At 39.7% G+C, this 25,388-nt stretch overlaps 2 protein-coding genes across 2 annotated transcripts; both read right to left on the reverse strand.

Moving 5' to 3' along the window:
• Nucleotides 1-1,086: 1,086 nt before the first annotated feature.
• LOC121800643 lies at nucleotides 1,087-2,163 on the reverse strand. Its single transcript, XM_042200168.1, has one exon. The coding sequence runs from the start codon at nucleotides 2,161-2,163 to the stop codon at nucleotides 1,087-1,089; it is 1,077 nt and encodes a 358-aa protein (XP_042056102.1).
• A 2,853-nt stretch (nucleotides 2,164-5,016) lies between these two features.
• Nucleotides 5,017-6,096, reverse strand: LOC121800644. Its single transcript, XM_042200169.1, has 2 exons — nucleotides 5,571-6,096; nucleotides 5,017-5,381 (listed from the first exon to the last, which is right to left on the reverse strand). The coding sequence occupies exons 1-2, from the start codon at nucleotides 6,094-6,096 to the stop codon at nucleotides 5,017-5,019; spliced, it is 891 nt and encodes a 296-aa protein (XP_042056103.1).
• Nucleotides 6,097-25,388: the final 19,292 nt, after the last annotated feature.

The following is a 25,388-nucleotide window of genomic DNA, read 5'->3' on the forward strand; positions in this document are numbered from 1 at the left end:
ACAAACATAGAAGCTCTATCTTTACTTCATCAACTTATTCTTTTTTTTTTGTTCTTGTAAAGACCTCGACTTTTGTGAATTTGGAGGTCGTCTTTTTCTTTTTCTTGTTTTTTTTTCTTCTTAGAACTTCATTCTTTTCACCTTCTATCAAGTCTAGAAATGTCTATTCTTTACAATCCACCACCTCACACTCACAACTCAAAACACAAAGCTCAACTTGTATTTAGCACCCAAATAGTAGCAAGGTCTATTGATGAGGCTAAAATTAGGCTTATTTAAGTAGCTAAGTGTTTGGCTAAGTGTTTACACAAAGAATAGGTAATTAAGCTCAAGGTGACATCTAGGGGATCATTTGATGGACTAGGCATGTGATCATTTGGCCATAGAGTTCATCCTAGTGCCTTATCCTCCCAAATCGTTAACACAAACGAACGCACGCACTTCACTCGATAAAGCAAATCAATCCAAGATAATTTCCACAAGTCATGCGATTTTCATACTCTCCTCAACTTAAGAAATCGGATGTAATCACAACATGCTCTTTCAAATAAATTCATGCACCCATTCCATTCATCCTAAGCTTCAAAGTTCAAGTAAAATTAAGTAAGATGTCCTAACCAGAAAGCCGAAGATAAAGCATGCACCCGTCAACTACATAGATTCAAAACATCTTTATCACGCAAAACACCCAAAAACATACATCACAAATCATTCATAACCCCCCCAAACTTGAATGCATCAGTGTCCTCAATGCATGCAAAGAAGACAAATAAAGTAAAGGGAAAGGAAACTCCCCCAAACTTGGCATGACGTCCATAGTGCATTCGGGTGGGAGGGTGGGTGTAAAAATCCTTTGCAGGTGTGCTTCCTCCTAAGCTCCAATCCTAACTCCCAGTTGCTCCTACAAAAAGAACAAAAACTACAAAAAGAAACACTCAATTCAAAAAAAACGTTAGAGGAAAGAATTGAGCAAACAAAACCTCCAACAAAAGAAATCAAAAATAAAAACAAAAAAACTTGGGTTGCCTCCCAATCAGCGCCTTTGTTTATAGTCGTTGGCTCGACCTTCTTCATCCTTGGCTACCTCTATCCAGGCTCCAATAGGCGCTTCCCCGCCTTCTCTTGCTTGATCACCACATTCTCTCCATCTACTCGAAACATGACCGTATTTGTCTTGGTCTCTATCACAACATCACCGGTTGCTAAAAATGGCCTACCAAATAGGATAGGCATATCCTTGTCCTCTTCCATCTCTAGGACAATGAAGTCAACCGGGAGTACAAATCTATCAACCTTCACCAAGACATCCTCGATGATACCTTTTGGTTTCACAATTGAATGATCCGCCAATTGTAGGTCAATGTCGATTGGTTCAATCCTCGCTTCTAGACCGATTGACCGTGCGGTTTTCAGAGCCATCAATGATATTCCCGAGCCTTGATCAAGTAGGCACTTTGGGAACTCCTTATCTCCCATCTCACATGGGATCACACAGCTTCCAGGGTCTCTTCTCTTTGCCGGCATCTTTCCCTTCACAAATTGTGAGCAAAATGCGCTCAATATCACCACACCATCGTCTTGTATCTTCTCCTTTTTCGCAATAAGATCCTTAAAAAACTTGGAGAATTTAGGAAAGTGTAGGAACAAATCCACCAGGGACACATCTACATTAACTTTGCTGATAATGTTCATCATCCAATCGAGTCCTTTCTCTTGAATTATTTTCCTACCCTTCTTCTTATTCTCGACTGGGAAAGGTGGTGGCGGGATAAAATCTGGAAAATTAAATGGACACTTCGGGTCCATTGCCGGACTTAGTGGATTCTTCTTGTGGATATCACTCATGGTTGACTCTTCTTTTTCTTGTTGACATTCCCTAGCTTCGGTAGTAGCCCACTCAATCCCCTCGTCCGCCCCTGCGTGCGAGGTTTGTGAGCCAAACAACTTGTCCGCCCCTGCGTGCAAGATGTTCGAGCCATTTTGTGCATCTAGCATGATTGGAGACTCAAGATCCTTTCCACTTCTTAACTTAACTGCCTTGCATTGTTCAAAACCTTTAGGATTGGGCACCGTATCACTCGGGATAGCATTAGGAATTCTTGTGTGAGATGCTGTAGCAATCTGCCCAATTTGAGTCTCGAGGTTCCTCATTGTAGCTTCCATCTGTCCAAACTTTTCCACCGTCTTCTCTTTGAAATTCTCATTCTCCCTTTGACTCTTAGTCAAAAACGAGAGAATCTGTCCCAATTGATCCTCGACTGATGGCTTCTTCTCATAACCCGGATGTTGAGTGTTGTTCCTCCATTGAGTCCCCGAAGTGTTGCTAGGACCAGCTTGATTCCAGGTTGCTTGTTGAGGCCTCCAATTCTGCTGATTGTTGTATTGATTGCCTTGGTTGAACCCTTGATGATTGTTACCAATGTAGTTCACATCCTCCGTTGGTGGCCCTTGAATACTTGGACATTGATCCGTATGGTGTCCACCTTGGCACAGTCCACACTTCATCACAGTCACTGCTTGAGGTTGAGGATTCAGTTGAAGAGACTTCACTGCTTTTGTCATTGAAGACAAGTCACTCCAAGTTGCTCTCTAAGCTTGCGTTGTTACACACACTGCCTTGCATTGTTCAAAACCTTTAGGATTGGGCACCGTATCACTCGGGATAGCATTAGGAATTCTTGTGTGAGATGTTGTAGCAATCTGCCCAATTTGAGTCTCCAATCATGCTAGATGCACAAAATGGCTCGAACATCTTGCACGCAGGGGCGGACAAGTTGTTTGGCTCACAAACCTCGCACGCAGGGGCGGACGAGGGGATTGAGTGGGCTACTACCGAAGCTAGGGAATGTCAACAAGAAAAAGAAGAGTCAACCATGAGTGATATCCACAAGAAGAATCCACTAAGTCCGGCAATGGACCCGAAGTGTCCATTTAATTTTCCAGATTTTATCCCGCCACCACCTTTCCCAGTCGAGAATAAGAAGAAGGGTAGGAAAATAATTCAAGAGAAAGGACTCGATTGGATGATGAACATTATCAGGAAAGTTAATGTAGATGTGTCCCTGGTGGATTTGTTCCTACACTTTCCTAAATTCTCCAAGTTTTTTAAGGATCTTATTGCGAAAAAGGAGAAGATACAAGACGATGGTGTGGTGATATTGAGCGCATTTTGCTCACAATTTGTGAAGGGAAAGATGCCGGCAAAGAGAAGAGACCCTGGAAGCTGTGTGATCCCATGTGAGATGGGAGATAAGGAGTTCCCAAAGTGCCTACTTGATCAAGGCTCGGGAATATCATTGATGGCTCTGAAAACCGCACGGTCAATCGGTCTAGAAGCGAGGATTGAACCAATCGACATTGACCTACAATTGGCGGATCATTCAATTGTGAAACCAAAAGGTATCATCGAGGATGTCTTGGTGAAGGTTGATAGATTTGTACTCCCGGTTGACTTCATTGTCCTAGAGATGGAAGAGGACAAGGATATGCCTATCCTATTTGGTAGGCCATTTTTAGCAACCGGTGATGTTGTGATAGAGACCAAGACAAATACGGTCATGTTTCGAGTAGATGGAGAGAATGTGGTGATCAAGCAAGAGAAGGCGGGGAAGCGCCTATTGGAGCCTGGATAGAGGTAGCCAAGGATGAAGAAGGTCGAGCCAACGACTATAAACAAAGGCGCTGATTGGGAGGCAACCCAAGTTTTTTTGTTTTTATTTTTGATTTTTTTTGTTGGAGGTTTTGTTTGCTCAATTCTTTCCTCTAACGTTTTTTTTGAATTGAGTGTTTCTTTTTGTAGTTTTTGTTCTTTTTGTAGGAGCAACTGGGAGTTAGGATTGGAGCTTAGGAGGAAGCACACCTGCAAAGGATTTTTACACCCACCCTCCCACCCGAATGCACTATGGACGTCATGCCAAGTTTGGGGGAGTTTCCTTTCCCTTTACTTTATTTGTCTTCTTTGCATGCATTGAGGACACTGATGCATTCAAGTTTGGGGGGGTTATGAATGATTTGTGATGTATGTTTTTGGGTGTTTTGCGTGATAAAGATGTTTTGAATCTATGTAGTTGACGGGTGCATGCTTTATCTTCGGCTTTCTGGTTAGGACATCTTACTTAATTTTACTTGAACTTTGAAGCTTAGGATGAATGGAATGGGTGCATGAATTTATTTGAAAGAGCATGTTGTGATTACATCCGATTTCTTAAGTTGAGAAGAGTATGAAAATCGCATGACTTGTGGAAATTATCTTGGATTGATTTGCTTTATCGAGTGAAGTGCGTGCGTTCGTTTGTGTTAACGATTTGGGAGGATAAGGCACTAGGATGAACTCTATGGCCAAATGATCACATGCCTAGTCCATCAAATGATCCCCTAGATGCCACCTTGAGCTTAATTACCTATTCTTTGTGTAAACACTTAGCCAAACACTTAGCTACTTAAATAAGCCTAATTTTAGCCTCATCAATAGACCTTGCTACTATTTGGGTGCTAAATACAAGTTGAGCTTTGTGTTTTGAGTTGTGAGTGTGAGGTGGTGGATTGTAAAGAATAGACATTTCTAGACTTGATAGAAGGTGAAAAGAATGAAGTTCTAAGAAGAAAAAAAAACAAGAAAAAGAAAAAGACGACCTCCAAATTCACAAAAGTCGAGGTCTTTACAAGAACAAAAAAAAAAGAATAAGTTGATGAAGTAAAGATAGAGCTTCTATGTTTGTTTGTGTAATCTCGTCTGGAATAGATCTCAAGTTTGGGGGAGTGTGAGTTGGGTTGTAAAATTTTGGTTGTTCGATCGTTGGAAGGATGTTGTAGGAGGGAAGATTTTGGCACTCAAATGTGTAGCCTTTGAGCTCACTATCCATACTTATCCTACCTCGTCCCTAGCCCCATTACAACCTTGAAATAAGACCTTGGACCTAATCGTTGATGTTTGTGGATGTGTGTAAATAGCTTGGTAGAGTTAAAGAAGTTCGGTTTGAAATCTGCGAGTCTATGTGATTAGTAGTGCTTGATGAGTCAATGATGACGGTTTTTCTTCATGGGCATCATTCCCGAAATCAGTTGTGAGCAATTCATGCTCAAAGCCACTATCCCCTCATCTTGCAATTTCTCCTTATTTGCCATCATATCCTTGAAAAATTTGGAGAACTTGGGGAAATTAGTGAAGAGGTCCACCAACGATACATCCACATTCACTTTTCGAATCACGTTCATCATCCACTCGAAGCTTTTCTCCTTTGGAGCTCTCTTCTTCCTCTTCGGTGGATATGGTGGAGGAGGAATGTGATCAGGGAAGTTGAACTTGCTTTTCGGGTCTAATGCCGGACTTGTCATCAGCTGTCCCTTTGATCCCATCTCTACTTTCTGCTTTCCCTTCTTCTCTGCCAAAAACTTCTCGCTTAACTCGGATTCTACACCATTTTCCTTGCTGCCGGATGCAGCCTGTTCTTGACCATGTTGGGCACCCTGCACCAACGCGGGACTTCCCTTACATGCCTCGTCCGCCCCTGCGTGCGAGGAATGCAAGCCTAACATCTCATCCGCCCCTGCGTGTGAGATGCCGGAAGTACCTTGGCCGTCCATTGATGGTGTCGAATCCAACTCACGACCACTTCTCAAGACCACTGTTTTGCACTGTTCATTACCTCTCGGATTAGGTACAGTATTACTCGGGATAGTGTTAGGAATCCTCGTGTGTGATGCCGTGGCAAGCTGCCCAATTTGAGTCTCAAGATTCCTCATTGTCGCATCCATTTGCCCAAACTTTTCCACCGTCCTTTCCTTGAAATTTTCGTTCTCCTTTTGACTCTTAGTCATGAAAGAGAGAATCTGCCCCAACTGATCCTCGACGGTTGGCTTCTTCTCATAACCCGGTGGTTGAGTGTTGTTCCTCCATTGATTTCCCGAGTTGTTGCTAGGACCAGCCTGATTCCATCCCGTTTGTTGAGGCCTCCAATTTTGCTGATTGTTGTATTGGTTACCCTGATTGAACCCTTGGCGATTGTTGCCAATATAGTTCACATCTTCCACAGGTGGTCCTTGAAGACTTGGGCACTGATCAGTATGATGCCCGCCTTGGCACAACCCACATCTCATCACCGTCACAGCTTGGGTTGAGGAGTCAGTTGAAGGGATTTAACTGCCTTTGTCATCGACGACATTTGAGTGCTAATGTCCGCCAGTTGAGCCTCAATTGCGGTCACTCTTTCCGCATCCTTTGTAGCACCAAATGTATCTCCTGCTCTATCAGCCCCTCGCCTTGGATTGTGCCAATTCCGTTGATTGTTGGCCAGCCTTTGAAACAAAGCCCTCACCTCATCGTGAGTTAGATCATCTAGGTTCCCATCCGAACCTGCAGTCACCAATCCCGTGCCTTCACTGTTGAGTCCCTTGTAGAATTTCAAAAGGTCATGCCCCGGAGCTAGTCCGTGACTTGGACATTTCCTTATCAACTCTGTGAATCTCTTCCAAGCTTCCGCGAAGGACTCGTCATACTTCTGGCGGAATGAAGTGATTTCCTCTCTCAATTTCTCAATCTTCATTGGAGAGTTGTATTCCAAGAGGAACAACGTCTTCAACTCTTGGAACGTTGCTATGTTGTAGCCCGGGAGTGAGTCATACCACGCTCTTGCGTTCTCCCTCAACGAGAACGGAAATAGGGCCCTCTTAATCCGATGATGCTCCACATTTGGAGGTCTATGCGAGTTTGTCAGCTCATAAAAGGCATTGAGGTGGCTCACCGGATCTTCTTCATCCCGTCCGTGGAAAAGATTTCCTCCATTCACCAAACTAATGTAGTGAGGTGGAATGTTGACGTTGTCGAGATTGCTTACACTTAATATGACTACACAAAGCATATAAAGATTTTGTTTTGATTTTGAAATGGTTAACTAACTTAAGCTACTAAAATGAGATTTTTAACACGAGAAAGACAAGTCACTCCAAGTTGCTCTCTAAGCTTGCGTTGTTACACACCATTACAACGAACCCTATGACGGGATTAGAATTATCAACCTAATCGCGTGCACTGAACATGTCTACGACGTATAGTTCACAGTCAGCTGAACACTTGTTCCATGAACCAGCTTTCAACGACATTTAATTCCTGCAGACGCGCGGGAACAAACGTCGTCTACTATAATTACTTACCTAATCCACTATCAATTTATCCCCTGAACAGTTCTAAATCGATAGCATACCAACAAACGATCAATCCCAAGCTATGTTAAAGAGACGATAGTTAAGATTTAACAACACTACATCATTAGCCAAAAACGTAGCATTTTAATTATCAAACACATTGTTGGTATCGAACATACGATTCAAGGTGTTAAAACAAATGCACAAGCCTAGATTACAACTTGGAGCAACGAAGAGAGCCTAGCCTACACACATAGTAGAATGTAGAAATAAAACCATAGGTGTGATGCTCTCTTCGAGTAGAGTCGGGATTCGGGAATTGATGGTTGGAATAATGGTCGGAATGCCTTCCTTCTCTTCTTCCTCTCCTCCTTTCTCTCCCTCTGTCTTTTTCTATGTCTCCTCCCTTCTCTCCCTCTTTCGCTTATTTTTTATACTCAACCGTCGATTGAAACTGCTGAAAACTGCTTGACATTCCGAACGCCCGACCGGGCGATATTAGAAGATGGAATCGCCCGACCGGGCGAAAGTCTGCTGCATGGTTTCGCAGGAAACGCCCGACCGGGCGTTTAGTGTCTTGAAGAATCGCCCGACCGGGCGAACTTTCTGGACTCTCCTCATGCTTTTACGCGTTTCGCCCGACCGGGCGTTTTGAAGCTCATAATCGCCCGACCGGGCGAAGTTTCTGATCTCTACTTGATTTGCCAATTTCACCCGGCGAACTTCCAGCTTCCAACCCTCCTGAACTTCAATACGAATACAACTTGATGAGTTATAATTAACATAAAAGTGTGTAGTTTAGGGGGAAAAGTATAGGAAATATGCTTCGCATCAGGCCGCAACTAATAAATGACACTATTCACAACTCCAACCTATTTAACTCGAAAACGCAATTCGTTGAACAATTGAAACCGGGAAAATTCATTGTTCATTCGAAATTAACATTACATTACTAGACGTTCATCGCTGTTGAACCAATCCATTGACGCCGAAACAAAGGGTATAATAGAGGATTGAAATGGAATGCACGTAAGATTGATGCACAACAAAGGCTTGTATTTATAGACATCGAATTAAAAAAAATTTGACTTGCGGCCCGGCCCAAAGAGCGTGTAACGCTGAGCCGGGACTCGCGACTTGCGGCCCGTCACCGTGCAACGCCGTCCCAGGCCGGGACGCGGGACGCTCGCCAGGCCGGGAACGCGGCCCCGGGACCGGTCTAGGCCGTGACTCGCCTCCGTGTAATGCATGGGACGGGCGGGGACTCGCGACTTGCGGCCCGGCCCAGCGCATTACAGATGCTCTAATCTTTCATGGATGACCCCAATAGTCCATGATATTTTTTTATACTCCTTCTATTACTCAATAATTGTCACGCTTTGGTTCAGACACGAGTTTTAAGAAATATAAAAGAAAATGAGTTAAAAAAATTAATGTAATTTGATGTCACTTTTATATACTCCATCTATCCCATAAAAAATATAACGTTTTCCTATTTGAGTATCTTATTAAAAATGAAACAATTCTAAAATAGAAATAACATCATCTCTATTTTTCGAGTAAAAATTTGGTGGTCCTTCCATACCAAGTGACATGATGATTTGGTATACCTCACCAATAATTCATTGATAAAATGGTCCACATACCACATTTTATTTAACATCAATTCACTAATCTAACGGTTTCATTAACCAATTTATGGAAAGTAGTATAGGAGTACTATAAGAGAAATGATTTAGAGACATAATGGCATTGCAATAATAGGGTTAGAATAGTAATTACATTATATTTATATTTATAATTAAATATATGCTTTACTCAAGTACTATTTTACCCTTATGGTAATGAACGTTTGTCTTGCTTTTAATAAAGGAATGTGACTGTGTAATGAGATTTGTTGAATTAAGTCCCTAGCATTTAATTACATTTTAAAGACTGTTATTTCATTAGTAGTCAAGTTCTCTCTCTTCTTTTCTATTTGTATGTTTATTATAAAGATATATTATTAATATTTTTGTAATTTTTTAATAGAATATTAGAATTTTTAGCTCAATTCACTATAGTAATATGCGACAAGCTAAAATTGAATATATAACAATTAATATTGTTTGGGTAGATAATTTTGATTTTAAATTTTCATAATTTTGATTTTAAGCAGTATTTTTATTAAATTTATATTTTGGAGCATATATTTTTGACCCCTCTATATAAATATTTTTATTTCTTTTAGTTAAGGTTTATAGGATTTGTAAAACTTTGCGTCGCCAGCATCTAACTCTATTTCCAAAAGAATTATCTCTTACTACTATTTATTGTCTAACCTGTATTTCTTCTTCTTCAATTATGATTCTCCATTAGGCCATCCACAATAGGAATAGCACAGCAATAGTCCAGCCATAGCCTAGCCACTGCCACATCATCAGCACTAAAAATCCTCCTGCCACATCATAAATAGCCCAGCCATAGCCTAGCCACATCATAAATAGCCCAGCCACATCAATAGCCACATCACTAATAACAATTATATAAAATGACATAATTAACAATCACACAATATACGGAATTTAATTTACGAGACATATACGGGAAACATTAATAATACTATCCACATCACTATTAACAAATATATACAAAATGAAATAATTAACAATCACACAATATGCGAAATTTAATTTACGAGACATATACGGGAAAAGTTTAATAATACTATTAAAATTTTAAAAAGTGGTGCGAATGAAAATGACGAGCAAAGCACGTATATATAGTGTTTCGGAAAAAAAATTAATTTTCGCGCTAGGCGGTGCGCTGGGCGATCCGGGCGCTGCAATAGCGCCGAACGGACCGCCCAGCCGACCGCCCAGCGCCACATAACCGCCCAGCGCTGCGCGGTTTCTCTCTCCATTCAGCCGCTGGGCGGCTGCAATAGACCGCCCAGCGAACCGCCCAGCGCCGGCGCTCGGCTGGGCGGTCGCTGGGCGCCTATTGTGGATGGTCTTAATAAATTATGTCTCGATTTGTTCAATTCTGATTTTTTTTATAACAACACATTTTTGTCTCATAGTACATTTATATAATATGCATGATCAATTCTCTTTGTATTGTTTTTTTTTCTCAATTAAATTTTTCTATGTAAATTACAATTACAATACTCCTAATAGGCTAACATGACCATTTTTCTATGTAGCTTCTGCAGCAGTTTTTAATAAATATGGAGTATTATTTTGTCCAACTTATGATATTTTGATTCTTAATTTTTGGAGTGTAACGGTCGAAACTCGATCTAAAAATAATCACACGTTCTTAACTCATGTATTTAACATTTTAAGTTAGGGATAATTGCCTTAAAAGTCACAAACTTTGCCCGAATTCCGGTTTTTTCCACGAGCTTTAAAATTGGCGTATAAAGTCACGAACTTTGCATTTAGTCTGGTATTTCCCAACTAGACCCGACCATGTGTTTTCCGGCAACTCAAAATCCTATATGGCATGCCTGAATATTGACGTGTCCGGCATCGGAAAATCGTAAAACGACGTCATTTCTAACACCTAAAACGACGTTGTTTTACGCAGCTGCTTCCTCCCTTCCTCCGCCAGCCCTCTTCCTCCGCCGCCCAGCACCGCCACCAGCTTCATCGTCGACAACGCCACCACCAGCTCAGCAACGCCTGAAACCCCTCTCCAACGGCGGATGCAGGTGAGGTCGCGCGGGGTCGGCCGACCCCACCACCATCCCCGGAGAACAGCCGGAAGACTCCTCCCAACAGCCCCCGACCCCACGGCATCCGGAACTCCGCCCCACCATTCATCCTCAGACCTCAAGCAGCGCAAAGAAAACCAACAACTAGTCATCCCCATTTCACAAACAAGACGATTGAATCAGGTACCTCACGGCGTGAGAGTTCCGCTTTCCAAGCAGCTTCGCGCTCGGCAACCTCACGCTCACGTTCCTCGATGTAACTCTGCATCTCCCTCTCCTTCATGATCCTATCTTGTATATCTGCATCTAGAGCCTCCTTCAACTCCTGCACAACTTGTCTACAACTGTTTTTATCCTCAGCGACATCAGAAATTAAAGCGTTTAAACCGCGCTTCTTCACTTTATCTTACAATACACTACAAACTCCTGCAACATAAAACATCTCCTTCATTTACCACAAATAATTATAAAGGCAGCTTTTACGATGACATCAGCAGCGCAGCTTTTCCCTTCTTCTTTTTATGTATTTGGCTTAGGTTTGAGCTTTTTATTAATTAAAAAAATACAATCAATACTTTTCTTTTTAACAATTTTATCTTATATAAGTGTTTAAACTTTATTTATAAATAAGAATTCTCGGTTTCTAGTTTATTGATCATCTTTTAATCATGATTTATTACTTTTTAGTTTTATTTTTTAGTAGTTTAATGATTATCTTTTAATCTTGTTTTATTATATTTTACTTTTATTTTAAACTAGTAGGAGTAGTAACTAATAAAATTTTTATCTAGTTTTAATAAATATAATGATTACTTTTGATCATTGATTTTAATTACTTTTCATTTAGATTAATGGATACATTTCTTTTATAAAGATTTGGCGCTTTCATCTGTTCTTCTAGCACTAATGTTGAACACGAACAACGACTAAAAGATATATTCATAGCTATTTCCAATGAAATAACTTTAAGTTAGCTTCAAAACATGAATACTTGTAGAAGTCAATTATCGCGTTTAATATAAAATAGAGATATTTCGTTTGCAATGTATTTTTATTACTATTTTATATATTTAAATATTACTCTTTATATTAATTTTCTCGTCCGACCCCACCATTTTTAATTCCTGGATCTGCCATTGTCCCTCTCCCTGTGTCACCAAGTCCCCCACCGCAGTCTGAATCCTCCCAGCCACGTTCCTCAGCCAATCGTACCTCCGGGCTCCCGCTCGTAGCCAAGGTGTAAACATTATCGTAACATAATCACGACATCTTCACCATTCGCTTTAACTCCATATTTACATATTTCTCTCTTTATAAAAGCTTCATCAGTCTTCTTCTATTCCAACACTCTCTCCCTCTTAAAATTTCTACTAGAATCAGTAAAAAAAATTAGAGACAGACACAATTTTGAATTCAGCGGGTAATCGGAATCGCAGAAATGGTGAATATTCCAGCGAGGTTCGGAAGGATGGCGGCGGCCTTCGACGAGATGTATAGAGATAGATCGTTCGAGAGCGGCGGCAGCGAGCACTCCGCCGATATGTCGAGAGATAGGTCGTTCGAGAGCGGCGATGGAAGTCGTCGGCGGTGAGGATTCGTCGCCGGAATTCAATCGGCGGCTAATGGCGCAATTGCGGTGTAGTGGCTTTGATGCTGGTGAGTTTTCTCATTAATCTTACTTCAATCTATAAAAATTGAAAACAATATACTACTGTATGATTCTTTGTGTTTTAAGTTTTTTTAAAATTTTAAGTTTTTTAATTTTTTAATTTTGTGTTTTAAGTTTTTTTAAAGTTTTTTAATTTTGTGTTTTAAGTTTTTTTAAGTTTTTTCTATTTTTTGAATTTTGTTTTTTAAATTTATTTCTTTAATTTTTTTCACATTCACTACATGATGCCCATGTAAGCTACCACGAGACGCCACATCATTTAAAAACGACACGTCAGCTCACCATTTCGCCGGAAAAACAATCATGGGAAATCGGCGACTAAATGCAAAGTTCGTGACTTTATACGCCAATTTTAAAGCTCGTGAGAAAAACCAGAATTCGGGCAAAGTTGATGACTTTTAAGACAGTTATCCCTTTATGCTATATAGTAAATATTGTTGCTTAGTTTGAAAAATAGAGTTTTTGTTGGTTTCTAGGGATTACAAGAGATAAAAGCCGGGCGTAATACAACCCAAAAGAAGGAATACAAAAGAGGAAACTGAACTAGAATGAGATTACAAATGTAAAAACGAAACAGTAACCGTGAATAAAGTTTGAGCCGAGTCGAGGAGGCCTCTTCCCGCAAGACGAGATACGCCCCGGTAGTGCTCTTCGGTTTGGCGTGTCGTCCCCAAAGGTAAAACGGCTACGTCACTATTGATGCAGCACCGCAATCAGTAGAGCTCCGGCGAACTGGATGTAGGAGAGGGCAGAGCTTCGACAGAAAGACAATGCAGAGAGGGAGAGAGCTTATGCTGTAATGCTTGTGAATGATGATGTGTAATGCATGGAGTGGCTAGCCTATTTATAGGCTCAGTCCACTGCTGTGGGTCAACAGCCATGAAGGCTCATCATGGCAGATTTGTAACCGCCGACGGTTACGAGCGTGTGGCAGGAGTGTGCCATCCGTGTGTGGAGCGTGTGGATTTCTCACGTGGCAGCCGTGACTGTGCCTCGCTTGACGACGTGTCAAGCCACTTGGATTGCTGACTCGGCGGTGGTCCAAAAAGAATAGTTTGGGCCAAGCCCCAAGCCCAAAGACCACCCAAAGACCAATTGCTAAGATCCAAGTCCAAGTCCAAGTCCAAGTCCAAGATCGAGATCGAGATCGAGATCGAGATCGAGATCGGGCCCGCGGCCCGCGGCCCGCGACCGCGAGCACGAGCACGGGCGGGCGGCGGCGGCGGCGCGCGCGTGTGCGCGCGTGTGGGCTCTTTCACCCATCTTGGTCCACTATAATTATTAAGTAACATAAAGTCACTTAATTTATACACATTAAAAGATGTGTTAATCCTCCAATGTGGGATAATTAACACTAGTTAATTATTCCCTAAGCTCCAACTCCAAGCTTTAATAAAAGCTAATTATGCCGAACTTTAATCCACTATTTCTCACTCACCGGAAATCGGATTTGAGAAAGTGAATATACTACATTTATCTACGTAAAATGTAGATCGACGCTATGTCATTTAATTTCGCAAAATTAAATGTCTCGTCACATTTATTATTTGGTCAAAATCCATTGACCGGGCATATTTAATACCATGATTTCTACAATCCCCCACATGAGTGGAAATAGCCGAATGCATATGCATGCAGACACAAGCTCAACCCTCGAGAGGTATATAAGCATAAGGATAGGTAGTTGTTGACTTTGAACCCTCCATAGTCGACACCATCGGATACACAGGCGGCTTAGTAGCACGATGCTTTGAACTAATCCCCCACGGCGTGCACCGAGACAATGGTGTTAACGCTTAAACACCTCAACCTCATCCGTTCTCACGTTTTGTGTCCATTGCGGTCTTGGACACCACTTTGGATTCATAAGTGCGTTTTTTATGAAGCGACCACACTTCGCACTTACATAGGTGATTCTTAGTCAAAGTACCTTGCCATCTCTTTGAGAATTCCATCTCTTTGAGATCCTTAAGAACCATTAAAAGTCATAGACTTAGCCTTTACCACTAGGCAAGCTCTCCAACACTCTATTGTTCTCTAGGGAATAGATATAGTTGAGTGTTTCTCATGAACTCTCATAGCTTAGTTGTCCCTTTGAACCAAGTTCTTGGGATCTCCAGTCATCATGGTTGGGTTACCACTATGATAATTCTTTAGTTTGTGGATTTCAAACCCATTCCCTCTAGCAACTTATTTATTTGATCACGGTTTAACCCTTTGGTTAGCGGATCCGCTAGATTATCTATTGACTTCACATAGTCAATTGTAATCACCCCTGTTGTGATCAAATGTCTCACGGTGTTATGTCGTCGACGTATATGTCGAGACTTGCCGTTATAGAAGCCATTGTTTGCCCTTCCAATAGCTGCTTGGCTATCGCAGTGGATCAACACTGGTGGCACTGGCTTAGACCAACATGGAATGTCTTCAAGGAAGTTCTTAAGCCACTCGGCTTCCTCACCAGCCTTATCCAAGGCAATGAACTCCGATTCCATTGTTGATCGGGCTATACAGGTCTGTTTTGTGGATTTCCACGATACAGCACCACCCCCAATAGTAAAGACATATCCACTTGTTGAAAGTGAGTCTCTATTATCGGATATCCAATTGGCATCACAGTACCCTTCAAGTACCGGGGGGTATCTCGAGAAGTGTAGCCCAAGATTTTGAGTGTGTTTTAAATATCTCAAAACCCTCATAAGAGCTCTCCAATGCTCTTTGCTTGGATTGCTCGTGTAACGACTCAACTTGTTCACGGCACAAACAATGTCAGGTCGAGTGCAATTAGTCAAGTACATAATGCACCCGATGACCCGTGCATACTCTTCTTGTGCAACGGGCTCGCCTTTGTTTTTGCTCAAGTGAACGTCGAGTTCAATTGGAGTCTTAACCGGCGCGCCATCATAGGCTTTAAATTTATTCAATATCTTCTCAACATAATGTGATTGTGTTAAGATGATTCCATCATTCGTTCTTAGAATCTTCATTCCAAGAATTACATCGGCTAGACCCATGTCTTTCATGTCAAAGTTTCTCTTTAACATGGCATTTGTATCGTTAATTACTTGAGTGTTGCTACCCAAGATTAACATATCATCAACGTAGAGACACACTATAACATGACCGTTATTAGTGCTCTTGATGTAGACACATTTGTCGCACTCGTTGATTTTAAACCCATTTGATAACATCACATTATCAAACTTCAAGTGCCATTGCAATGGCGCTTGTTTCAATCCATATAGGGACTTTACGAGCTTGCATACCTTTTTCTCTTGTCCAGGTACTACAAACCCTTCGGGTTGTTCCATATAGATTTCATCTTCTAGTTCACCATTTAGAAACGCGGTCTTTACATCCATTTGATTAATCTCAAGATTGTGCAATGCAGCAATAGCGAGAAGCACTCGTATAGATGTAATCCTTGTTACAGGTGAATAGGTATCGAAGAAGTCATGTCCTTCCTTTTGTTTAAAACCCTTTACTACTAATCGGGCTTTATACTTATCAACTGTTCCATCGGCCTTAAACTTTCTTTTAAGAACCCATTTGCATCCTAAAGGTTTAGCACCTTCGGGCAAATCAACCAACACCCATGTGTGGTTTAGCAAAATTGAATCAATTTCGCTTTGAACAGCTTCTCTCCAATGCAGCCCTTCTGGGCCAGGAAAGGCTACTTTTATCGATGTTGGTTCTTCATCCAACATGAAAGCAATGTAGTCAGGACCAAAAGTTTTTGGTGTTCTGACTCTATTACCACGTCTTAGTACTGTATCTTTTGGATCGGGCCTTGCACGCTTGCGCGATTCAGGTTCCGCATCTGCTGATTTAGAACTAGTGGCTTCTTCTTCCACTTGTTTAGAACTAGTGGCTTCTTCAATTCTTGTCTCAGAATTGGTTGAGACTTTTTCCTTGTCTTTGCAAGGAAATGTATTTTCGAGAAATACAGCATTCCTCGACTCAATTGTTGTTCCTACTGTGATAGTCGATATTTCAGACTTGTGAACAACAAATCGATATGCACTACTGTTAAGTGCATACCCAATGAAGATGCAATCAACCGTCTTAGGTCCGATTGTAACTTCTTTGGGCGGAGGAACCATCACCTTTGCCAAACACCCCCACACTTTGAGGTATTTGTAGGATGGCTTCCTTCCCTTCCACAACTCGTAAGGAGTGACATCTTTTCCTTTGAGAGGGATCTTATTCAAGATATAGTTGGCTGTCAAAACAGCTTCCCCCCACATGTTATGTGGTAATCCTGAAGTTAGAAGCAGTGCATTCATCATCTCTTTTAGAGTTCGATTTTTGCGTTCTGCAACACCATTAGATTGTGGTGAATATAGAGCAGTTGTTTGATGAATTATACCACTTGCGTTGCATAACTCCTCAAACGGGGCTACATATTCGCCTCCTCTATCGCTTCGAATCATTTTAATTTTACAACCAAGTTGATTCTCAACCTCGTTCTTATAATTTTTGAACGCTTCTATTGCTTCATCTTTACTTCTTAAAAGATAAATGTAGCAATACCTTGTGCAATCATCTATGAAAGTGATAAAGTACTTTTTACCACCTCTTGTTTGCACCATCTTTAAATCACATACATCCGTGTGAATTAATTCAAGGGGTTTTGTGCTTCGTTCAACCGAGTGAAACGACAACTTAGTCATTTTTGCTTCAAGACAAATTTCACATTTATCTTGGATATCCAATTCATTAGCCTTTAGTAAGTCTAAATTTACTAATCTTTTAATGGCTTTTGAATTTACATGTCCCAATCTACAATGCAACAAATTTGAAGACTCGGTCAAATAAGAGGAAGTAGATGCTTTATTATTATTAGCCAATGGCTTTGCAACACTGCGAGTTGCTACACTAAGCTTGAAAAGCCCATCGGTTACATAACCTTTTCCGAGGGATTTTCTAAACTTATACAAGACAAACCTATCAGACTCAAATACAAGTTTAAACCCCTTATTAACTAGTATTGATCTTGACACTAGGTTCTTGCGGATGTCCGGGACATGCAGCACATCCTTCAAAGTGATTGTGACGCCAGACGGCATCATGAGAATCACGTTGCCAACGCCGAGGATTTCAGACGATGCTTGATTCCCCATGTTGATTTTCCTTCCTTCAACAGCCGTGTAGGAGGCAAACTTGCTCCTGTCGAAGCAAACATGAGCAGTAGCGCCGGTGTCGATGTACCAGCCTCCCTTGTTATCAACAAGGTTAACCTCTTCAGTGACCACTGCAATGAGGTCGTTCTCATCCCAGTCCTTGAACTCCTTCTCAACGACGTGGGCTGCCAGCTTCTTCTTCTTGCTGCGGCAATCTTTGGCAAAGTGGCCCGGTTTGCCACATTTGTAGCAGTCGCCTTCAAACTTCTTTGAAGGCTGCTTTCCCTTCCCTTTGTCGTTTGGACGGTTTGGGCGAGGGCGTTTGTTGGAGGGACCGCCCCGCTCCAACAGGTTGGCTTTGGCTTCATTTGGGGTGAAGCCCTTAGCCTTTTGATCACTTTTGCGCACGTCGGCCTCAATGCGCAACTTCACGATCAAGTCTTCAAGGGTCATCTGCTTTCACTTGTGCTTGAGATAACTCTTGAAGTCCTTCCAACTTGGAGGGAGCTTGTCAATGATCGTGCACATTAGGAACTTATCGGGCAAGGTCATCCCTTCAGCCACTAAGGAGTGGATGATCATTTGGAGCTCTTGGACTTGCTCCATGATGGGTCGAGAGTCGACCATCTTGTAGTCCATAAACTTGGATGCTACAACCTGTTCAGTCCCTGCAGCATTGTCTATGCTATATTTCTTCTCTAGGCTTTCCCACATTTGTTTAGATGTGGTTACATTGGAGTATATATTATAGAGGCTATCATCTAATGCACTTAAAATAAAGTTTTTACATAGATAATCCCCTTTTCTCCAAGCCTCATAGTCCGCCATAACTTCGAGCCTAGTCTCTTGGTCGCTTGGCGCGGGCGGCTCGTTCTCCGTGAGGAAGTTGGCGACGCCCAATGTTGTCAAGTAGAACAACATCTTTTGGTACCACCTCTTGAAGACTGATCCTCCAAACTTGGGTGGTTTCTCGGCCGGTGGCATCATTCTTGGTGCCAAAGGTGCCGCAGTTGGTCCTTGGAAGGAACCAATTCCGTTGCCCCCGAAGGAGCCAACAACGTGGTTGGGCATAGAGCCCCCACCATTCACGTTAGGCATAGAGCCCGCCATGAACGTACTATCCCCGAAGGGACTAGCACTCGCATGAGACCCGAAGGCCCCAGCATTCGTGTGAGGCCCGAAAGCCCCAACACTCGATCCATTAAAGGAACCGAAGGAACCACTAAAAGTGGAACCAACCGATCCACTCGAGGTGGATCCACCAGTGAGCCCAAGGGGGTTAACGAACTCCCAAGGGGTTGTTGATGAAGAGGGATAGCGCCCGGGAGTGGGCATCATCGTCAGAATTGACGACGTATTGACCGGTCCAGTGGTCGCCATGGTGGAGGGAATGGCGGTGGTGGTGGCGGCAGCAGTGGTGTTAGATTCAGTCGACATCTCCAGCAAAGGTTTTAATTGTTTCGAAAGTTTTAGTTCAGTTTAGGAGGTCCAAATCCCTTCAAAGGCTAGTTATCTCGTCTTGCGATTGATGGTTTCTGGGATTACAAGAGATAAAAGCCGGGCGTAATACAACCCAAAAGAAGGAATACAAAAGAGGAAACTGAACTAGAATGAGATTACAAATGTAAAAACGAAACAGTAACCGTGAATAAAGTTTGAGCCGAGTCGAGGAGGCCTCTTCCCGCAAGACGAGATACGCCCCGGTAGTGCTCTTCGGTTTGGCGTGTCGTCCCCAAAGGTAAAACGGCTACGTCACTATTGATGCAGCACCGCAATCAGTAGAGCTCCGGCGAACTGGATGTAGGAGAGGGCAGAGCTTCGACAGAAAGACAATGCAGATAGGGAGAGAGCTTATGCTGTAATGCTTGTGAATGATGATGTGTAATGCATGGAGTGGCTAGCCTATTTATAGGCTCAGTCCACTGCTGTGGGTCAACAACCAAGAAGGCTCATCATGGCAGATTTGTAACCGCCGACGGTTACGAGCGTGTGGCAGGAGTGTGCCATCCGTGTGTGGAGCGTGTGGATTTCTCACGTGGCAGCCGTGACTGTGCCTCGCTTGACGACGTGTCAAGCCACTTGGATTGCTGACTCGGCGGTGGTCCAAAAAGAATAGTTTGGGCCAAGCCCCAAGCCCAAAGACCACCCAAAGACCAAGATCCAAGATCGGGCCCGGGCCCGGGCCCGCGACCGCGAGCACGGGCGGGCGGCGCGCGTGTGGGCTCTTTCACCCATCTTGGTTCACTATAATTATTAAGTAACATAAAATCACTTAATTTATACACATTAAAAGATGTGTTAATCCTCCAATGTGGGATAATTAACACTAGTTAATTATTCCCTAAGCTCCAACTCCAAGCTTTAATAAAAGCTAATTATGCCCAACTTTAATCCACTATTTCTCACTCACCGGAAATCGGATTTGAGAAAGTGAATATACTACATTTATCTACGTAAAATGTAGATCGACGCTATGTCATTTAATTTCACAAAATTAAATGTCTCGTCACATTTATTATTTGGTCAAAATCCATTGACCGGGCATATTTAATACCATGATTTCTACAGTTTTTAGGTCAATTCATAATATTATGAAACAACTGAAAATTTGATATACGATGTGTTAATCCTATTTGAGTTTTTAGCTTTGATTTAAGAATTTCATAATTTTGATTTGAATTCTTTACTTTCCAAAACTACAATTTCTTTAAATTCCTAACTTTTTAGAATATTATAGTTGAATTTCGATAAAAAAAAATAAACATGTTCTTAACTCATCAACTTAATATTTTAAAACTATATAATTCGTATGTTATATTTTTTTGTTATAAAATATTAGAATTCTGGCCCAATTCAACATAAAATGCAACACATTTATGATATGTTAATCGTGATTTTTTTTAATTCTAATTAATTCTATAGTCGTGATATATAGTAATATTAATTGTGACGGATTAGTGACAGATCAGTTTCTAATTGAGTGATATATAGTAAACTCAAATTAAATTTAATTTCATTACTTTAATTTAATTTTTTAATCGTGATTTTTTTAATTCTTAACATTTCAAATAAGGAGAATAATTGTTTTAACTTATAGAATATAGAGAAAATGAAAAATTATATAGTAACATTAGTTAAGTATCACTTTAAATTACCATATTAATTATAGTTTTCTTTACATTAAAATCCCATAAATTAGAATCATCCATAATTGTATTGTGAAGGATATATTAGTCAAGATATAAACTATACTTATGGCAAAAAAACATAGGGGTATTATGGCATGGAGACATTATGTCTCTAAATCACTACCCTTAAATTAAAGCATGCTTATTATGCACATATTTATTATATCATGGTTTTAATTAAAGTATTTAAATAATCTTAATTAGATTATTTAAATTATAATTAGAGTACTTTTGTACATACTATTTAATTTTATGAGATAATACTCATGTAATTTGAAAAAATATAAATTAAAAATGATTGTTCTTATAAATAAAAATTTACTAATTTATTTATAAGATTTATAAATCTTGTGAATAAAAATTATAATATTATTTTAAATAATAAAAGTTATTGTTTCTTTTATTTATAAAATTTATTATCTTAATAAAATATTGTTATTTTCAAAAAAGTTATTATTATTTTGAATAAAAATTATTATTATAATCAAAAAATTTATTGTTTCAGAGGATCGATAATGGTTTTGTATTAAACATGATATGACTCAAACCATTTAATCTATTGGATAGATATGGAGTTTGTTACTTGCTTAACTGCACTTCATCATCGAATCATGAGTATTGTCTTTGGGGATAAAATTTATATTTATTATGAATAATCATAGTGTTTAATATATAAAATTTATTACTCTAATATAGTTTGCTGCAACCGAAAGTTATTTTATTGCGGATAAAGTTATTTATTTTTGCTATTTTACAGGAGTTATTATCATTGCGAAAAAAATAGTCATTTTAATTATAAAATGTTACTATTGTTATTATCAAAAAAGGGTTATTATAACAAACAAAAGTTATAATTCTAGTAAAATATAATTTTATCTCCAATAAGTAAAGTTATTATTCTTATGAGTAAAATTTATTGTAATTGTAAATAAAAGTTAAGGTTTTGTGAGTAAAATTTATTATTATTGCAAATAAAAGTTATTATTTTGTAATAGTAGTTATTATTCTTATGGATAAATAATTTTGTTCTAATGAATAAAATGTTGGTATTAATTTTGTGAATAAAAGATGTTAACGAAAGTTACTTTTTTTTCTAGAAACGTCCTTTTTCTTGTAAATAAAGTTGGTGTTTTAATAATAAAAAAAAAGGTTATTCGTTCAAATTAATAAAAAAAATTTTACAATTATTGTAAACTAAAGTTTATGTGAATAAAAATTACTACAAATTTTTTTATAAAATTATTATTTTTATGTATAAAATTCTGTTGTAATAAATGAAAGTCATTGATCTTGAGAATAAAAAATATTTTTCTTGCTAAAGAGTTAGTTTTATAATTTAAAATTAATTTTATTCAGAATAAATTTATTGCTATTTCGAATAAAATAAATTTTTTTTTTAAAATAAAGGTTACGAATTCATGAAAATAAACGTTTAGTTTCTGATAGTAGATAATAATTTTAACTACTCCGTATAACACATAAAAGTTATTGTTTTATAAATAAAATATAATTATTTAAATATTTCAATATAAATTTAAATTACCCTGATTTATCAATTAATAAGAAATTAACAGTTTTTATGGTATACATAAAACTTGACACAAGAATAAAAAATTTTCATAAATAGTAGAGTAACAAATTAATGAAATCAAACTGGAAGTGAAAAACTAGAGCAAACTAAGAACCATATTTTTTTATTAAATATTAATTTGTTTAAACTAAAATCTATGAAGACTAGTGTTATCATCATTATTCGTTTGCTAGATGATAGTACGTCATTAAATTATTCGTAAACAAAATGTACAATAAAATATATAAACACAATGACATTATACTATTTTATTTAAATATATATTCATAAATAAATACAATATAAGGAAGCAACAAAATTAAAAGTGTAGATCATAAACAATGTGGATCTCAAGAAAGCAAATTACTCTCGTACATAACTCCAAGGCTTAAGCTGTACCGTTAGATAGATCTAATTAATATGCACAATTCAATGTAAAGGGTAACAAAGTAAACATACAAAATATGAATTTAATTAAAAACAAATTATTGTGTACAATTACTATTATGGCTAAAAATCATTTCTCTTAATTTAATTATCATAATTAAGATATATCTTTCCCAAGTAATACTATAAGGAATGAACAAGGTATTCAAGTACGTATTCTGGGCTTTTGGACCAGCTGTGGAGGCTTTTCAACTATGCAAACCAGTTTTAACGGTTGATGGAACTCATCTACGTGGACGATGTCGAGGTAAAATTCTTATTGCCGTTGGATTTGATGCTAATAAGAAATATTTGCCTGTTGCATATGCCATTGTTGATGAGGAAACCAAAGAAAGTTGGAATTGGTTTATGGAACGCATTAGACTTCATGTAGCAAAGCATGAAATATGTATCATATCTGATAGGCATGTGGGAATCATAGATGCAATGAATTCTCCCATATGGAAGGAAGAACCTTTAGGTCATCACAGATTTTGCTTGGTACAGCAACAAACGCAATTGCAGGGATTTATGTGGTTCGAACAAAACGTCGACTTGGTGGAAAGGGTGATAACAAGTGGAAGGTAAAGTACTTGGAGTCGAAGTGCAAATGTCAAAAGTGGCAGATGTGGAGACTTCCATGTTCACATGCAGCGGCAGTTGCGCGGTTTAGAAACGATCCCAGTCAATCCAATTGTGGAATGGCCTGGATCTGACATGTTACTCGGTAAGAGTACCGCACAAGTGTACACCAATATTCTACGGTGTTCAATCCACTAAGACACCAAGATTATTGGGCCGTTCCTGAATGGACTTTGCAATGTTCACGAGCTCAGTTAATGCCTAAAAGTCGCGGTCGATACCGTACTACTAGGATTCCTAATCAGATGGATGTCCGAGAAGCTGACGAGCCACGAGCCCGACGCCGATGTAAACATTGCCGTCAACCAGGTCACGACAGGCGCAACTGCCCGAATGCTCTTTCAAGGATGGATACTCACGGGATTTAGCATTCTCGGCCTAATAATTGAGATTCTCTCCCAAGCCCACAACTGTAACAATGTAAGAGCACCCCCAACATCGGTCCTCTTACCAAGTGCAGCCTCACATAAATTGTGGTACAAGCATGCAAGAGTCGCACCACCCCAGCTATAGGTACTACATCGTTCTATATCCATGAAAAATTGAATGTAGAAAAATGGAATTTTATTACCAGATGCGTTAGGGATCAACAGACCACCAAGTAACAACAGACAATACACATGAGCACGTTGCGCGTATATGTACTCTTCGTGGTCATCACTCAACTCAATCCTCAATTGAGCTGATAAGGCTGTCTGCTTCCAGTTCATTTCTTTCAAATCAACTTGATCTGGAATAAAGCCAAGAAAATCCAGACAAACCTCCTTCCAATGGTTTACATCCTTAGTGGGATGTAACCCGTCAGAGCTTCACCGTCAGTGTTGAGGCCCCACAAGACCTCCACGTCTTCTAATGTCACAGTCGCTTCACCGACTGGAAAGTGAAACGTGTGCGTCTCTGGCCTCCAGCGTTCAATCAAAGCGGTGATGAGATGGTGGTCAATATCTTTCGGTTTACCACACCTCAACATCCCGCCAAACCCCATCCTGTCTACAACCGCCAAGACACGAGGATGTATGGGAACATCCCAAATGATACCTTCGTACCTTCTGCAGCGTAGGTCTTGTGAGGGTTCTCCAGCCCATATATTGTTAGAGACGTGTTGTCTCTGAAAATATAGTACAGATGGGTCCTCAGGACCACATAATAGTCTTCTGCGAGCACTAGAAGATGATGTCATAATTCGCCTACACAAAGTTACGCAAAATTAATAACAATTCGCCTACACAATATTACACAAAACAAACTAACCAATATACATCGACATAAACAATTTCAATAATTTGTTAATATTGAACCCAAATAATGCAATACACTTTAAAACTCATATAAATCATAACAAGTTGCCCGAATTTTAAGCAAGAACAACACTAGGGTTTAGGTTGTTAATCCATATTTATACCCTAACTCAACACCAATATCTCAACTATTAAGCAACAATAATGTCATCCAAACAATCAAATATGCTAAATAATAAATCTACATAATATTTCAACCCAATATTTCAACTCAATTCACAACCAATTACAAACCCTATCTAACTATCCAACAATTACTCAAATAATGTAAAAGATAAGCATACTAACTGAAAATAATATACAAATTTGGGGGAAAATAGCACCGATAGATGGATGGAGGGCGAATTCGCGTGGAGCAAATAAAATCGAAATCGCGATTGTGTGTGTGTGGGAGCTGCGTTTTTTGCGATTTGGGGGAGGAGAAGAGGATATATCAGATCTTTAAAAACCCGCCACTGGTATTGGCGTCTTCTGCCAAAAACCCGCCGATATCGTTGGCGTCTTTTAAAGTATAAACGCCAATCCCATTGGCGTGTTACACCAAATACTGTATTTATAAAAATACGACTAAAATACGTTGAAATTAAAAGACGCCAACGTGATTGGCGTTTTAAATTAAAACCCGCCAATACGGT

The sequence above is a fragment of the Salvia splendens genome, chromosome 4 (genome assembly GCF_004379255.2).
Source record: "Salvia splendens isolate huo1 chromosome 4, SspV2, whole genome shotgun sequence".
Classification (NCBI taxonomy): Eukaryota; Viridiplantae; Streptophyta; class Magnoliopsida; order Lamiales; family Lamiaceae; genus Salvia; species Salvia splendens.